This window comes from Salminus brasiliensis, chromosome 13, assembly GCF_030463535.1.
Source record: "Salminus brasiliensis chromosome 13, fSalBra1.hap2, whole genome shotgun sequence".
Taxonomy (NCBI): Eukaryota; Metazoa; Chordata; class Actinopteri; order Characiformes; family Bryconidae; genus Salminus; species Salminus brasiliensis.
The window spans coordinates 31,498,594-31,514,606 of record NC_132890.1 but is presented as its reverse complement, the minus strand read 5'-3'; the positions used below and the strand labels follow the sequence as shown (position 1 = coordinate 31,514,606).

The following is a 16,013-nucleotide window of genomic DNA, read 5'->3' as shown; positions in this document are numbered from 1 at the left end:
CTCATGACACAGCTTTCTGTTTCTCCATCACCTTTTCTTTGTTTCCTTTTGGGGCGTTCGTTTTATTGACAGGAGTTCAAGGCTGCCGTTCATCCATCATGTGTGATTACAGTGAGGCATACGTGACAAAGTACAGCACTGGCTTCTGGGACATTTCCAGGACACAGTAGAAGCCTCTGTCAAATTTATCTGGGTGTAGCTGTCAGATGCACTCCACCCATACTGGTGTGTGTGAGTTTGGCTGGTTTGGCAGCAGTGGGCTAAGAGATTAGGGCTGTGTCTCAGTGCCTGGCGCCTGGCAGCCCCATCCGGGACCATCTCCTCAGACACCACCCATGGTGTCACGCAGCGTGTGCACGTGGCTCAGCTTTCTTAGCATCTCAGTGTGCATGTGTGTGTGTGTGTGTGTGTTTGAGTGTATGTGAGTATACTATCTGAGGCCTGCGTTGGGCTACCTGAAATGCCAGTGAAACGTTGCGTGCATGTGAGAGACATCGCTTTCTGAGGCCATTGAAAGTCTACTGTCCTTCTACTCTTAAATTACACATTCCAGACTCCAGACGAAAGAGAATCAGTGTCGCCTTCCCATCTCTCTCTCTCTCTCTTTCTCTCTCTCTCTCATAGTCTGTGGAGCCTGCTTTATAGCCTGCTTCACTGCACTCCATTTACGGCTTGTTTGGGAAGGTGTATAGGTGTAGCCAGTCAGCCATACATATTTGATGTCTAAATTTTTTCCAATTTTTTAGTGAAGCTATGTCGTTATACAGTTATTGGAAGTTCATGCCCACCAATTTTTATTTTATGGCATGGCAGAAATAATCACGTCACGTTGAGATTTTTTGTGATCACAAATAAATTTAGTGATGTGGAACAAAGCCTGCATTGATGAGCCAAAACATTATGACACCTAATTTGCCACCTAGTCTGCTTTTGGTCCTTCATCTACCACCAAAACAATAGATGCGGACAGTGGTGAAAAGGGGTTAGCATGGGCACTCTCACTGATCCTGAGCCTTAAACCCAGCAGGATGCAATGCACTGGGTATTGTCGCCAGTTTGTGGTTTATCCCTTTTCGGACCACTCTAGGTAGGTACTCACTGCCCACATCCCAACAACATTCCCTAAGCCTTGCCATTTCTAAGATGCTCTGACACAGTCACCAGGCCTGAAAGATTTGACCAAAATCATTCAGGTCTTTACGACTGCGATTTCTCCCGCGTCCAACATCTTCTACATCGTCAACTACAAGAACCAATTATCTGCTTTATTTACTTAATCTGTGTGTGATCATGTTTTGGCTCATCAGTGTATACATATACTTACTTTTAAAGAGATAGCTTGACCTAAGACATTCCCCCATTCCTAAATATAATAGAGTACATAAGACAAAATTGGTGTGTGAAATTTAATTCTTTAGTTTTGCACTGGAGCATATAATGGAGGCTAAAACCCAACCAATTAGCATCATGCCATTTGCATTAGTGACATCCAGTTGCAACCTTTAAAGACTCCAAAAGTATTGGGACAACTGTTCATTCATTGTTTCTTCTGAAATCAAGTCTACTGTCCAGAGAAGGAACATCCTTAATTTATAGATTGAATAAATTATACTGTGTTCAACAGTTCACAGGTTTGTGGCAAATACTAAATCAAAGAGTGAGTCAAGTCTTCAAAGTTTCAGTTTGTAAACAAGCATTAATATGAATTTATTTAAGCGTTCACATTATCTGACATAAAATAGCACATGTTTTTTTAAAAGCATAACAATAATTATGTAAGACAAACCTCATCTCTTCCTTTGATCGTGGTCTGGTTTTACACTGCTTGTCAGTTTAGCACTGTGGGGTTTTAGTCATTAGCATTTCTCTGTAAATCTTTACTGTCATTTTTCTCTTGCATCCCTATCTGTCTTTCTCGCATCCCCTTTCTCTCATTCTGTTTCTCTTTCTCTCTTTTTTCTTTCCTCCTTTCTCTGTCCCTCTCTTAACCTCTCTCTCTCTCTTTGTGAATAAGTAGTCACCTGGAGAGGATTGGGTTTGTTCTTGAGCACAATGACTGCCTTGTAACACCTCCCTCCATTCCCGTCTTCATCTCTTTCCTGCAACAAACGGCGAACAAATTCCCCCTCTTCTTTCCGGGAATTCCTGCGTGCCTCTACTGTTACCCCCTGCGTGTCACCCCTATAGATTTCTGCCTCCCCAGCGTGTGAAACGTGAATAGGCTTATTAGGCTTATTTAGGGTGTTTTTTCAGTGTTAAAAGCCAGTTGCCGTATATCTGATCTGCTGCCATGCGGGTGTCGCGAGCCGCAGGTGGTCCCGGGTCACTGAAGCCCCGCCCGGATACTGAGCCTTCCTGAGACTTGCCCCAGTCCCATACTCTCACGGCTTCGTTATCAGCAGGACTACCAATGACAGGAACAGCCGGGAACAGAAGCCAATTAGGCCACAGTAGACGGATGCCTTTGCTATCCTGCTTCAGGCCCATAACCCTGCTCTTGGGCTGGGTTTTAGCCACTGTACTTAGCTTGTCTATTCTATTGAAACACATATAAACAAATGCACTGCTGTGTTGGAGGTTTTCCGATTAGCATCTGCGCTAATGGATCAGGCAGGGAGAGGATTTGGCAGTACACCATGTCACCACTCAGAGCTGTAAGGTGTATTACACAACATGACATGGCTTGATGCAAGTGTATAATGTTATATTTAAGTATGAAGCTGCATGGTGCTGGTGTTTGCTACTAGACGTGCACGTACAATGTAAAAATGATTTATCATCTGGTTAATTATTGAATTACAGGTCTTTGTTTTTGTCATTTAAAATCCAGAAGGTTGTAGGTTTTACATTATTCATACCATGTGTCTCAATAAACAGAGATTAAACACATTAAAAAAAAAATATTGAATTACAACCAGTAATTACTATACATACTGTATTGTAATGCAATACTTAGTGACTGATTTCTTATGCACACACTGACACTTCCTAGATGAATGACATGTCTGGACCAATGTTACAACCCACTTAAAGTACTTAAGGGTTAGTTATGGTATTGGTAAGTGGATTTCAATTTCGGGCCAAAACGAGTGTGTCATAACTGGGTCATGATGTAGATGCTATCTGGGATGCATAATCACTAGCATTTTCATTCATTTTGAATATTCTTTCACAAATTAATTACTCACTAAAATAAATAACATAGCGGATAATGACATCACTCCACATCCAGAAGACCCTAGTGCATGGGTGGTTTCATTTGGTCCAATAAGAACCAAGAAGAGTTACAAGCAACATGAGTAATTTGCTCTGGATAAGAATATCTGCTCAGTATCATTTTTACCAAATCTTCTCCCCAATTTAGCTGAGCCAATACTCACTCACTAGAACTTGCCTACCCCCTCTGATACATGGGAAGTCAGCCACTGCCTCTTTTGTAACTGCCACCAATGCAGCATCACTAGATAGTCAGTGCAGTCAAGCGCCAGATCCCCAGCTCCACCACATCAGCCAGCAGACGATGGCAGTGATGAAAGGAGAAAGCGTCATCAACCCACCCAGAGAGAGTTTGGCCAATTGCTGATAGCAAAGTAGCATGGCCCGGACTTCGAACTTGTAATCATGTCTTATTTAGCTAGGTCATGGTCATGTGAAATGAAGAAATAGCCCATCTTTATACATTTAACCTTACTCTCTGGGTGTATAGCATGGCCCTCCCTCTCCCTCATCACTCAGCACAATGCTTGCCAGTGAGGTTGTCTGAGAGCAGATGCAACAGAACTTGGATCATTTGTGCTCTTTGTTCGGGTTGTACAAAGCACAGCTAGTTAAAGCTGGAAAGGCTGTCTCTATCTCAATTGTCATTCAGTGACAAGTGTTGTTGGATGATCAGCACCCCAACTCATCCCAATTTTTCTGGATGGAACACCGTCATTCCAGAGAACACAGTTCTGCTGCTCCACAGTTCAATGCCAGTCAGCTTTATACCCCTCTAGCCCACGTTTGGCATTAGCCATGGTGCCAGTAGGTTCATGTTTATCTGTTTCAGAAAATCCTATTCTACTGGCAATACTTATCTAGAGGGACTAGACAAGCTGTGTGTGTGCATTAGTACATTGTTGTCAGCATGAAAGCAAATTAAAGTAGATGAATGCACTTATTAAAAGGGGTGTCCACAAACATTTGGACTTAGCTACCTGATCTAACTTAGGAGGATGTTATTCCTATCCTGTGGCCTTGTTAGCAGGGCTGCACTTCATGTTACAAAAGCTATTCGTTGGGTCATAAGTGTCCATTAGTTGTTAGCCTTGAATGTATTTGTTAGCTGCATTAGCCTCATAGCTTATTTGCCAAAGTAAAGCAGAACTTTTAGACACAAAAAGTATCTTGGCTGATTAACAACATTTAGATAAGATAAGATTTTTGCCAAAGTATGGCTTTAAAGGATCCTTTCCAGGCTTCAGACAAAAGACCATCAGTGTGTATCTCTCTCTCTCTCCCTCTCTCTCTCTCTCTCTCTCTCTCGTTTAGAATGGCCTTAGAGTCAGCGAGACGGATGTCTGTTCTATCCTAATCCAGACCGATTACCCTGTTCTTTGGGTCGGGTTTTAGCTACCATACTCAATGCCTCTATCCTATTGAAACACATGTAAACAAACGCAGGGCATTGTTCGGGGTCCTCAGATTAGCATCTACGCTAATGGATCAGGCAGCTAGGGGATTTGGCAGTGCACCATGTAGGCACTCAGCGCTGTAAGTAGTGTTACACTGCCTAGTGTGTTTACATCTGTAGGGACACAGTGGCCTCTGTGCAAGGATGCAATGTGCTCTGACTGTTACTGTTACTGTACTCACCAGGGTCGCTGTTGGGATACCGGGATGAATTCAGAACCGGATACTAAAAAGATTTCCAAATTAAGAGCCACAGAGAAAAATCATTTCTGTGAAATTAATTCCCGCAGGGCACGATGAGCCATCTCAGCATGAAGTGGCCTCATGCAAACTCTGCACAAATTAGATTAAATCCACCAGGGTTAAATTTGGACTGGTGATTTCACTTTGCAGTGCCGTTTGCATTCATCCAGTCATTAGTAAATTAAGAACACATTTCCTTTAATAATAACAACCTCATTAAGGAGGCATACGGTTACAAGAAAAGAAGAAAGGCCAGTAATCACAAAGTCCAGCACAACAGATACTCTGAGAGACAGCTGCACAACAAACCCACACAAAACTAAAACAGTGATTGCAAGAATCACAATAACATGAGAAAGAGAGAAAATGAAGTATGGTTACAATCACAAGAGAATGCAGAACGATGTTGTAAACTCTGAAAGTAGGTCACAGTGATCCTAAAGAACTTCCAGCAAGAAGGGCCACCTAGTAAATAATAATCAGATATTGTAAGGACACGTACACATACTTGTTAACACAGGGTTGGATATGTCTTGTGATGCTGGTATGACCTCATTGGTTAAAAGAAAGCTGTATTTTTTAGCTATAGCTATATAGGGGTATCACCATGTATGTAAGATAATACGCCATAGCTTTGACCACTCCCTCTAGCAGATACCATAATCATAAGTAAGTGGTTTGTGGATTGATATGTACGCACATACATTCATTTTTTTCTTGCCCTAAAACTACTCAGTCTATTAAGACGTGTATAAAGATTTGTTGCATTCATTTCGCACTGAGCTACAAGGCTAATAAGGCTACAGATAATGTCTAACGCTGTATACATCTAATTAGTCTTGTGAAAAATGTGTGCCAAAAATAAATGAGTGTAAAATACAGACGAAAGTATGGACCACATTCAGGCTTCAAGATACTACAGCTGTTCTACAGCACTACAGCTGTTCTTCTGCCATGCTACATTCTTTTGTCCATTCCTATTAAAAACAGTGTGATACAATGTCTATTTTGAGATTAAAGAGTTTGAAGCAAGTGTGTGACAATGTAGGCTTGCAGTTTATACTGCATTCTTAAAAATGAAGGTGCTACAAAGATGCCATAGACGAACCACTGTGTAAGAGAACCTTTGAATTGGTAAAGAACCTTCAGGTCAAGTGAAGGTTCTTTAAAACCTTTGAAAGATTCTTCACATTCCCATCTCTTTTAAAGGCATGGGGCCAAAAGAGTCTCATCTCTGTCAGCGCTTAACGAACCTTCTGTAGCACTTTTATTTTTAGTAGTGTGTGCTAATTAAGGGATTGTGTGCTTACTTATAGGCCGCATTAGCCTTTTAGCCATGTAGCTGATCAGCATCAGACTGTCACATTGAAGAGCTGAAAACTTACTTTTGAAATTCAGATTGTGACTGCAGATGCTCTCTGTATGCTGTTTCCAGACTCCAGGAGACAGGGGGCGCTAGCGTACAGAGCCTTTCGCTTTCTGAGAGCCATGTGGCCGAGCTGGATGGGGAGACAGTGCGTCTGTTTGGCCCTGGAGCCTTGGAGACCCTGGAGAGGGGCTGGGGGGTGCAGACTGCCAGCGCTGTCACCACCATCGCCTTCCGCTACATTCAGTTTGACAGCATCGTCCCCACTCTGCCGCGCATCCGCCTCAAATTCCCCAACCTTACGGTGAGTCTAGAGTTAACCCAGGTTGGGAGGATTACTTTAAAAATGTAAAGATCTGATTACTGAAGCAAAATGACAAAGTGACAAAACAAAAATACACAGGACACAGCATGTTTTTTAACCAGAAATATCAAAATAACAGCAAAATCTCGTCAAGTGACAGATAAAAAAGCTGTTGTTTTGACAGTGTCACTGGGCAGGCAACTTTCTATTTTGGAGAGGCTTTCATCCTCTTCCTATTCCTGGAGCTGAAACTTTGAGTTTTCACACACACACAGCCGTAGACAAGCTGAGTTTGAGCTGCTTTTGGCACAAACTAATGTTGGTAACTAAAGTTTTAGTGGCTGGGACACAACTGGCTCATAAGCTGGGCTGTTGCTATGCCATTCACACAGGCAAAAGAGACTGGTGAAAAATGGAGCTGGAGATATTGAAAAAAGGTCATATTTTCTATGCGTTGGGTCTGCAAAATATCATCAGTTACACATATGTTCGAATGAATGTACTGGTTCTCTGAAAATGTTTGATGAATGAATTTCTGATGGTGCATAAAAGCCTTCTTTTTTTTTTCCTGATTCAATAAAGTCATTATATTCTACATGTAACTACCTATCCCTGGTGTTACCACTGCTGGCACTAAGCTAAGGCAATGTATACTCTGACATTAAACCTCAGCTAATAATTCTTTATTGGCTTGATATATCACTACTAAAGTAGTTTGTTTGATGCTGTTGTCATCCATATGTTCATACATTAATATATTACTTTCATTTATCCAGTTAGGATTACATTCTACTCAAGCTGCCTAAGCGGCCTAGCAGTGGATGTAGAGAAGGATTTCTAAGGCTGTCACAATGGACAGAGTATTATCTTTTAATTTCAGTCTATTTAAGGCCTGTGAAACCTGAGGAAATCTGTCATTTTATGAGGCCTGTTACATAAGGCCTATTAAAACAGGGGAAATCTGTCATTATCCTCTAAAAAAAATTCCAAGGCCCACCAAGACTGATGTTCAGAAAGGTGTTTGCAAAGTTGGAACGAAACTCTCAGTTTCTGTTTATGTGCCCAAGATTATCAAGAAACCTGAGCATGAGTTTGAAATTCTTTATGAATACAGCCCTGGAATGTAAATTGAGTCTTTGTTTAGTTGAAATGAGTTTTGATCGCTTTCCTCTTCTCTTCTCAGCACCTGATCTTCATGGAAACTAATATAACACGGCTGCTGCAGTTAGCCGCCCTAGCGCAAGTCCGACGGCTGGAACAGGTCACCATCCACCCAGACGGGAACCCAGTAGTCAGCCTGACACTATGGCGAGCTTTCCTTATCTACAGGCTCAACCACCTCAGCCTGCAGAGGATCAACGGCACAGAGGTACACGTCGCAATGTTTGGGTTATCTGTGTTGAGTCAATGGCTCTCTCTGGGTGGTGTGATGCTAGACAAAATTGCCAGGTGTACTATATACTGAAAATCTGAAAATGGTCATATTAGTCTACTATATATATATATATTCTATTTGAAGATGAGGTTGATGAGGCTTACAAAAGGAAAAGGTTAAGGTATGCATGCAGATCTGGTGGCTGAGGTGAGAGAGCATATACAAGACTAGTAGAGATAAGTGTTAGGGGGGGAGGTTGTAGCAAAGCCTGTCACGTCTTTACTGGTTAAATTCATATTCAGAGGCCGCATGTCTGGGGCAGCCATGAAGGAATTGTCTGAGGTAGCTAAAAGATCTAGACAGTGGTATAGATAAGAATGGCTGAGGTGGGGAAGAGCAGAGTGCTTGTGAGTACAAGGGAAGTGTAACCCCAGTTGTTAGGTGCAGGACTTTGTTAGCTTCCTGTATTATGATCGTGATATATAATTTTGTATTATTGAGCTCCAAAATCCTTCTCAATAAAGTCAAGTCTGGAAAATGTGCCTTTCTTTGTACGCGTCAGGTGACCATGAATGATGTCATGGCGTCGGAGCGCCTCTTTGGAACTCTTGGTCACGTTGCTTCCACAGAAACCCCACGCTGTCGTCTGTTGCTGCTACTGGAGGAATCTAGGTATGTGACAGTGTATGTGTATGTGTGTATGTGTGTGTGTGTGTGTGTGTGTGTGTGTGTGTGCGCCAGACAGACAACCTGCCACTCTTCGGTGTGTTTAAATTGAATCAGTTTGCTTTTAATCTTACCAAGAAACACGAGCAGCAGTTTAATGGCCAAAGTGCCATGTAATGTGAGAGCTGTAGGCTGTCTGTGAAAGCTGTAGTCAAGCTGCATATACAGCCATGTGAAAAAATGAGGACACTTCTTGGAAACCTTTTTTAACATATTTAAACATATGGACATTTGATCTTCAGTTAAACAGTTTGAGAGATAGAGATAATATAACTAAACCAATCATTCAAAACTGAAGGAGTGTCTTTAAAAAATATGATGTAATTAATGCATGTAGAAGTGCAGTTTTACATGAACTGTGGCGAGAGCTACCTGTAGGTCCTGTGATGACATTTTAGGATTGTTGGAGACTTTTTCTTGTGGTCTGCTCTTAGGCGAAACGTGCCTGGGTCATGGTCATGTTGGCGAGTGTTTCACTTGTAAATTATCTTCTGGACAGTGGAATAGCTGATTTATAGAGATGTAAATGTTGACATTGTTCTGAGATCTTTTTAAATCCCTTGCCAGACTCTACAACCATCTACAACCTTCTTTCTGAAGGACTCTTTGGAACTGGCCATGGTGATACTCACTTCAACAATCAAGAGCAAACCAAACTAAATGTCTGAGGTTTAAATAAGACAGGCTCCTCCAAAATCCTCTCTAAGCCCATTCTAATCATCTGCATCTGATGTGCTGCACCTGATTCTAATTGTAGGCATTTTAAGTAGTAATAAATGTGGGGGTGTCCAAAATGTATCCTCTCAACAACACTGTATTCCTGTTTATTACTTCTGAATCACTATTCTATTCATTGCTTCAGTTTTGTTTGTTTATTTATAGAGACATATGCTCTGTATATGCTTGTAATTCTGTTTTGGATTGTGCAGCAGAGAATTACTACAGCATGCTTTGAGTGTCTACTTGTAACAGTTTGTGTATGTGTGTTTGCATGCCTGTATATTGGCATCTATTCACTGTATATGTTCCCTGTACAGGGCATTCCATCTGTGGGGCAGGGTGGTACCTTTCTGGCATTATCAGACATTCCTCAGCCCAGCCAAAATCACTCCATCTGTCAGCCGCTCAGCCTTCCTTGAGCAGAGTTGCTTTTGGCTTTGTGAAGGCCATGCCCTAGCCGGCACTGCAGCAGCAGATTAACCTTACATTCATTACCCTATAGCTTCACAGTCTGTCTCACTTAAACCAGTGTCCCGTAGACATAATGAAATCCATGAGACCCAGCTCCGGAATCCTCTTCTGCAGAGTTCTTCAGCTCTCAATTAAAAACACGATAGCATTGTAGAAGACTGCAGAAGAGGATGTCACTAACATGAACACTACTGCACATGTATATTTATATTTTGGTTATTGGAGAGGGGGACACTTTGACTTTTGAGAAGCATCACAGTGGATCATCATAAGCTTTACAAATAATCCACACATCCAAAATGTGTGTATATATATATATATATATATATATATATATATATATATATATATATATATGTCATCTAAGAATTTCAGTCTGGGCTTAACAGTATGTTCTACACATTTCAGTTCCATAATGCTGTTTGTATAAAGCACAATGCAGGGCAGCCAATCAACAATTACATTTACATATATCATTCATAACGGCTTAGGATGAAAATAGATTCATGGGAATATATCATGTTTACTCTTGTGGTAAATATAAACACTCAATAAGGTGAAACTCAAATCAAATGAAAAGAATTGATTACTGACCCCCGATGAAGATTGCTACAACAAGAGATGCTAGGCTAACACTGCTAACAAACACAGTCACCAATCTCCTTTCTGTAAGTACACACTCAAAATCCTCATTTATTCACTTCAGCAATTTAAAAAACATTTCTGGGCCTGTATTTACTGAGATAAGATTGGAGACAATCCAAGTCCAGTGTTTCTTAGCAACCTAACATCACCTTTTACAAACTAAAGAAGCAAACTTCAGATATCAATCATGTGACTGTATCTGGGGTCAGTGTCCCAACCTTAGGCAGCGAGGGTGTTTCAGTGTTTTCCCCCTGATCACTGCAAACGTAATCTTAATTGATGCCCTTAACCCTTAACTGCTCCATGGCTGCTACAGTAACACAGCAGCCAAACCCTGTCATCTAATCATAAAGGTCTTGAAGGAAGAGCTGTGACTGCTCAATACCTCTGCAGTGCATAAATCATTCAAACTGCTGCATGAATAATCGATTATGTGTAAATAATTTAAAAAAGAAAAAAGGGTTTCAGACCTCTGGATTAGAGAAGTGGAGTGTAGAAATCTTCTCTTTTATGGGAGATAAGCCACATCACACTATGAATTAGGAGTCCTGGAGATTGTGGTCTGTGTGCTGTGTTTTGGTTTTGTATGTTAATGCGTTTATGGTTATCTGCATCTAAAGGAAGATGGTATTACATGTATGAATGCATACATTGATTAATGTATCATTATAAAAAGAAAAGTGCCAATAATTTTTCCCTGAGGTCCACTTGCGGTTTGTGTAGGTTTGTGTGGTTTTAAGTTAGTTTTTTACGTGACCCCCCTCTTGTAGTCCCTAATGCTGTGTTTACTACAATGTAGATGGTTTAAATGGAGCAACATCTGAAAATTCTTTTTTTTGTTTGTTTTACATTGACCTCTATTGAAAGTTAAAAGATTTCTATTAATTGTAAAGTTATAGTTTTATCATTTTTCAGCTTTAAGTTTTTTACATGGCAAGTCACACATTCCCTGTTTATTTCCAATATAAGGCAGGCAGTGCGACAAGCACTGAGAAACGGTTGTCCTGAGACGAGCACACGCCTCTGGGTTAATTTTCCAGTGTTTGTGGTCATGATGTGACAACTGTACTGTCATCAGCCAATTTAATCACAGTTTTCTTTAAGGAAAAAATAAATGAGCAACTAGTCAATTACCTGGTGGCTCTCTGCTTTGCTCAGCTCTGACCTTTCATACAAAAAAAGAAAGAAGTGAAGAGCGATTTGTTAGATTTAAATAGGCTTTGTTTGTTTACTATGCCTTTAAGACAGATGTATGTATGGCCTCTGTTCTGATTGGCTGCCCTGTATTGGGTCTTATTGAAAAAGCAGCTCAGACTGAAACACTGTGGGTGAGGCTAAACATATGATAAAATATGATAAAATAAGTGATATGTACTGATTCTTTAAAGCAGCATTATGTAGCATTTACCTTAAAATAACAGCTTACAAAATTATTGTAATGCTCCACTGACCTGTAATAGACAGAATAGCATCTCTATTGTTGCTCCTACAGACTTGGCGCGCTGCTAACTGCACTATGTAACACTGGCGAAACATGAAGGAAAACTCTTGCGAGAACTGTGTAACGCTGCATAACCCAATTATAACTGTGTAAAATCCTGTAGGATTACTCTACCGCCTCAGCCCACAAGCTTCTTTCACTTTCAGTGATGGTTATGTATCTCTCAGCTTGTCCAGAAATGCAAGAAAAGTTCTTTAAAGATGGCTTAAAGTACAAAGTGGCTGAAGGGGGAGCTCAGGAGCAAGTAATGCCAATTCTTGCAAGATGCTGCTTTCACACAAAAACCAGTAATGTAAAAATGTTCAAATATGGACATTAATGGGTTAAACTCCTAGCATGAGAAACACACCAGATCGCTGACTCCCACTTTCCACCCGTTCATCCTTCAACTCTCTCTGGCCACTCACAGCAGTGCAGTGTCCTTGAACTGGACATGAGTCAGAGCGACCTGTTGATTAATGGCTGTTAATTGTATGAGGGGTCTTGTGGTCAGTTTCTGAGAACCTGGAGTTTCCTCCTCATAGGCTGGATGTGACAATGTGGTGCTGGCGGCAGCCAAAAAGGATACATGGGCGTATGTGTGGGTATGGGTGTAGGTGTATGTGTGTGAGTTCCTGAGATATTTTTATAGCCCTGCCAGTAAGTTGTGTGTGTGTGAATGTGTGCACTTGGCCTGGTGATGGCAGGCCAGTGCTTGTTCAAAGCAGCTGCCATTTTTCACCCCTTCCAGCACTGTATAGATGTGTGTGAGAGAGACAGAGAGAAGGAAAAGAAAGAGAAAGAGAATCAGCCAATGGTTCAGAATTACCTAAACACCCCAGGCTGCGTTGGCTGAGGCTCCAGTAGGGAACTCTTCATATGAAACATAGTTTCTCCCTGAGCTGCTTCCAGGTATTCCAGCAAAAGCACCTTCAGAGCAACTGAGTGAGCTAACACAGGCACTGAAGATTGGATTAAAAAGTAGTTTGGTAACAAAATCTAAGTATACAGCTTCTCCCCTTATGCCCCAAATGTAGTTGGCCAAAATATGTTTGGTGTCTGATGTTTGCTTCTTTAGTTTTACACTGGATGTTGTTTACACTGCATGCCTGAATAGTCATAGTCATGCTTTTGCTTTAAACCTCTAAAATACTTGATTGTTGTTTCAGACACTTTATGTTATGTCATCAGTACTGTAAACAAATGCCCAAATTCTTCAGTTTCTCAGATCATCTAACTAATTTTAATATAAGACAATATTAGTAAAAATGCAATGCAGCTTTTAAATGATTGTTTTATTTATTGACAGTAATTCAAAACTTGTGAAAAAGTAATTGTCCCTCCTAAACCTAATAACTGGTTGTGCCACCCTTTGCTGTAACAGCTGCAATCAGACATTTGCAGACATTTGCAATAATTTACAGTAAGTCTTTATCATCACTATGTAGGAATATTTGCCCACTCATCTTTGCAGAATTGTTTTAATTCTGCAAATTCTTAAAGCGACATTGGAGGGTTATCGAGCCACAGCATCTCAATAGGATTCAGGACTTGACCACTCTTTATTTCTGTTGAACCATTCAAGAGTGTGTGTGTGTACCTCGGATCATTGTCCTGCTGCATTACCCAACCAGCTTTAGGTCACAAACTAATGCGTTTACATTTTTTTTCAGGATTTTCTGATAGAGAGATGGTTTTATGTTTTCTTTAATTATGAAAGTTGTCCAGGTCCTGCAGACACTAAGGTTGCAAGGCTAATGTAGATGTACTATATGTGAAAAAATGTACTAAACAGTTGGCAGGTCAATATTTACTTATTGAAGTAAAACTATATAGCCTTGATATGTTCACTATTTTCACTCTAATATGAGAAGAAAAAAATGTTTTTAATGTGTCCAAACTTTTGACTCAACCTCTGTCTTGCTGTAGGAAGAGGCAGCTGCAGTTCCTGCTGGAGGGGAGGGGTCGCAGGGCTGGTTTGAGCCCAGAGGAGCTGAAGGAAAACGGGAAGCTGCTGGGAGAGAGCATGAGCCGGGCGCTCTTTAACTACCCCAGCAGAGACTGTAGCTCCGAAAGCCCTGAGGTTATACACTAACACACTTCGACTTACACTACCGGTCAGAAGTTTAGATACACCTGATTGCTTTTCCATCATCTTCAAGACATTTTCATTAAAAGGCTTCTTCTTCCTGGAAACAGCAAAACTTTTCTTTTTTTGTTTATAAACCATTGAAAACCTTGATCCTAAATTTCAATTATACTACATACTGTGCTTGTTTTACTTACACCTGATCCAGCTGATTGGCTAATTAACAAACAGTGTACAATGGTGTAAAATATGAGGGTGCTCCAGAACCACGTTTGTAAAGTGCTGCACTAAATGTGACTCTCCCTGTTCTCCTTTGTTCTCTCTGCACTGGTGGACCATCAGGAAGGTGGAGTTGAGGTGCTGGAGCGTAGGCCGATGGTGGAGCAGTACCTAAAAGGGCTGGTGCACCGAGCATCCAGCACCAGCGTGAAGGGGGACGCCCTGCATAAGCTGTGGCCTGCCGTGTTTGTGGAGATGGTGAGGGACTCAGTGCTGGATATGAGGGACACGCCGACCTACAGACGGACCTGTCTAAACACGCTCACCCACGGCAAATGAGAGAGAGAGAGAAAAAGAGAGAGAGCCAGAGTGGAGAAGGAGGTGGCACCGAGAGAGCTAGAAAGAGAGAGAACGACTGAACCAAAAGTGAGCGGAGGGAAATGAAAGGACGACTCTGCACTTACCCCACCCGGGAAAAACAACAACAGCATTCCCATGTTTTTTTTCTGTTCTGCCTTTTCTCCCTTTCTCCGTTTCTCTTCCTCTCTCTCGTTCTCAAACTCAGAGTCTCCTATGGAGACTTTAGTTTGCAGTCGGTCAAACATGCAGATTTGAATGCCACCGTTACATGGCCTGGATTTGGATTCATCCTGGAGGTGTTCTACCTGGCTAATGGCTGAGAGATGGACGGAGAAGAGAGGACTGAGAGATACCTGAGAGAAAATATCTTATACAGAACTCCTCTCTGCCTGAGAAAAGGATAGATGCACCTGGCTGAATGTGAATGTGAAATGATGCCTGTGATGTTTTTAAGTTTGTTCACCCATTCACTTCAACTGTACCGGAACAGTACTCTTAGTAGTAAATCAGGCTGTTGTGTGTTGTTCTGGTCTTCCTAATGGTGCTCCGAACATAGGTCATAGGTCAGTTCTTGGACAATCTTTCTAGCATAGGTCAGTCTCTGAACAAAACATCCTACCATAGGTTAGTTCCTGGACAAAAGTACTTACATAGGTCAGTCCCTGGACAAAACGTCAGTCCACTTCTCATTCTGTCCGCCCATAAGACTGGAGCAGCTTTAATTTTTATCTGTTTGAGCATCTTCCCTTCTTCTCTCTAAGCCTTACGCCGCTGAATGAGATCCAAATGACGTTTACTGTTCTTGCACATTTTTCTGTTGTGTATTTTATGGAATATTAAAAAAAATTATGATGAACTTTCTGAAGATTTACCATTAGTGTATTTCCAAAATCGCCACCAGCAGCTGATGGGAGTCTGTCAAAGTGGTGGAACAGCTCTTAAGGGGGTTTCTCCCTATTTTCAGAAATCAGAGTCAGATTTGTTCACAGTGGTTGTGAATCTAACCAGATATCTGAAGCATTTAAAGTATTTTTAAAGCTGCTTTTCAGAAAGTGGTTATTAAAGTGCTGCCTGATGCCTGAGACATTTAGACCTGGCATTAACATGGGATTTTTATCTGGATAGTATTTGGTTCCACTTTGACCGGATTCTGTTTACACTTTGATCACAATGCATCTTGGGAGTGTTTACACCCAGTGACTTTTCATACAGACATGTGATTTCAGAACATATGTGATACATTATGTTTTGAAAGCCCGTTCGTGGTGGAGGGGTACATTCAGAGTATTCAACAACAAGTGAACAAAAGTGAACAAAATCACTATTTTTGCATTGTAGACTTCA

At 41.2% G+C, this 16,013-nt stretch overlaps 1 protein-coding gene across 1 annotated transcript in view; it reads left to right on the top strand.

The window, feature by feature from the left end:
- The window catches only part of LOC140575498 (leucine-rich repeat-containing protein 49), a 51,996-nt gene extending 36,478 nt beyond the window's left edge, over positions 1 to 15,518 (top strand). The window contains exons 14-18 of the mRNA XM_072695847.1: positions 6,350 to 6,584; positions 7,768 to 7,953; positions 8,522 to 8,631; positions 13,931 to 14,084; positions 14,433 to 15,518. Of these exons, the coding sequence (XP_072551948.1) occupies positions 6,350 to 6,584; positions 7,768 to 7,953; positions 8,522 to 8,631; positions 13,931 to 14,084; positions 14,433 to 14,648 (901 nt within the window). The 3' untranslated portion in view covers positions 14,649 to 15,518. The remainder of the gene's footprint in view (positions 1 to 6,349; positions 6,585 to 7,767; positions 7,954 to 8,521; positions 8,632 to 13,930; positions 14,085 to 14,432) is intronic.
- Positions 15,519 to 16,013: the final 495 nt, after the last annotated feature.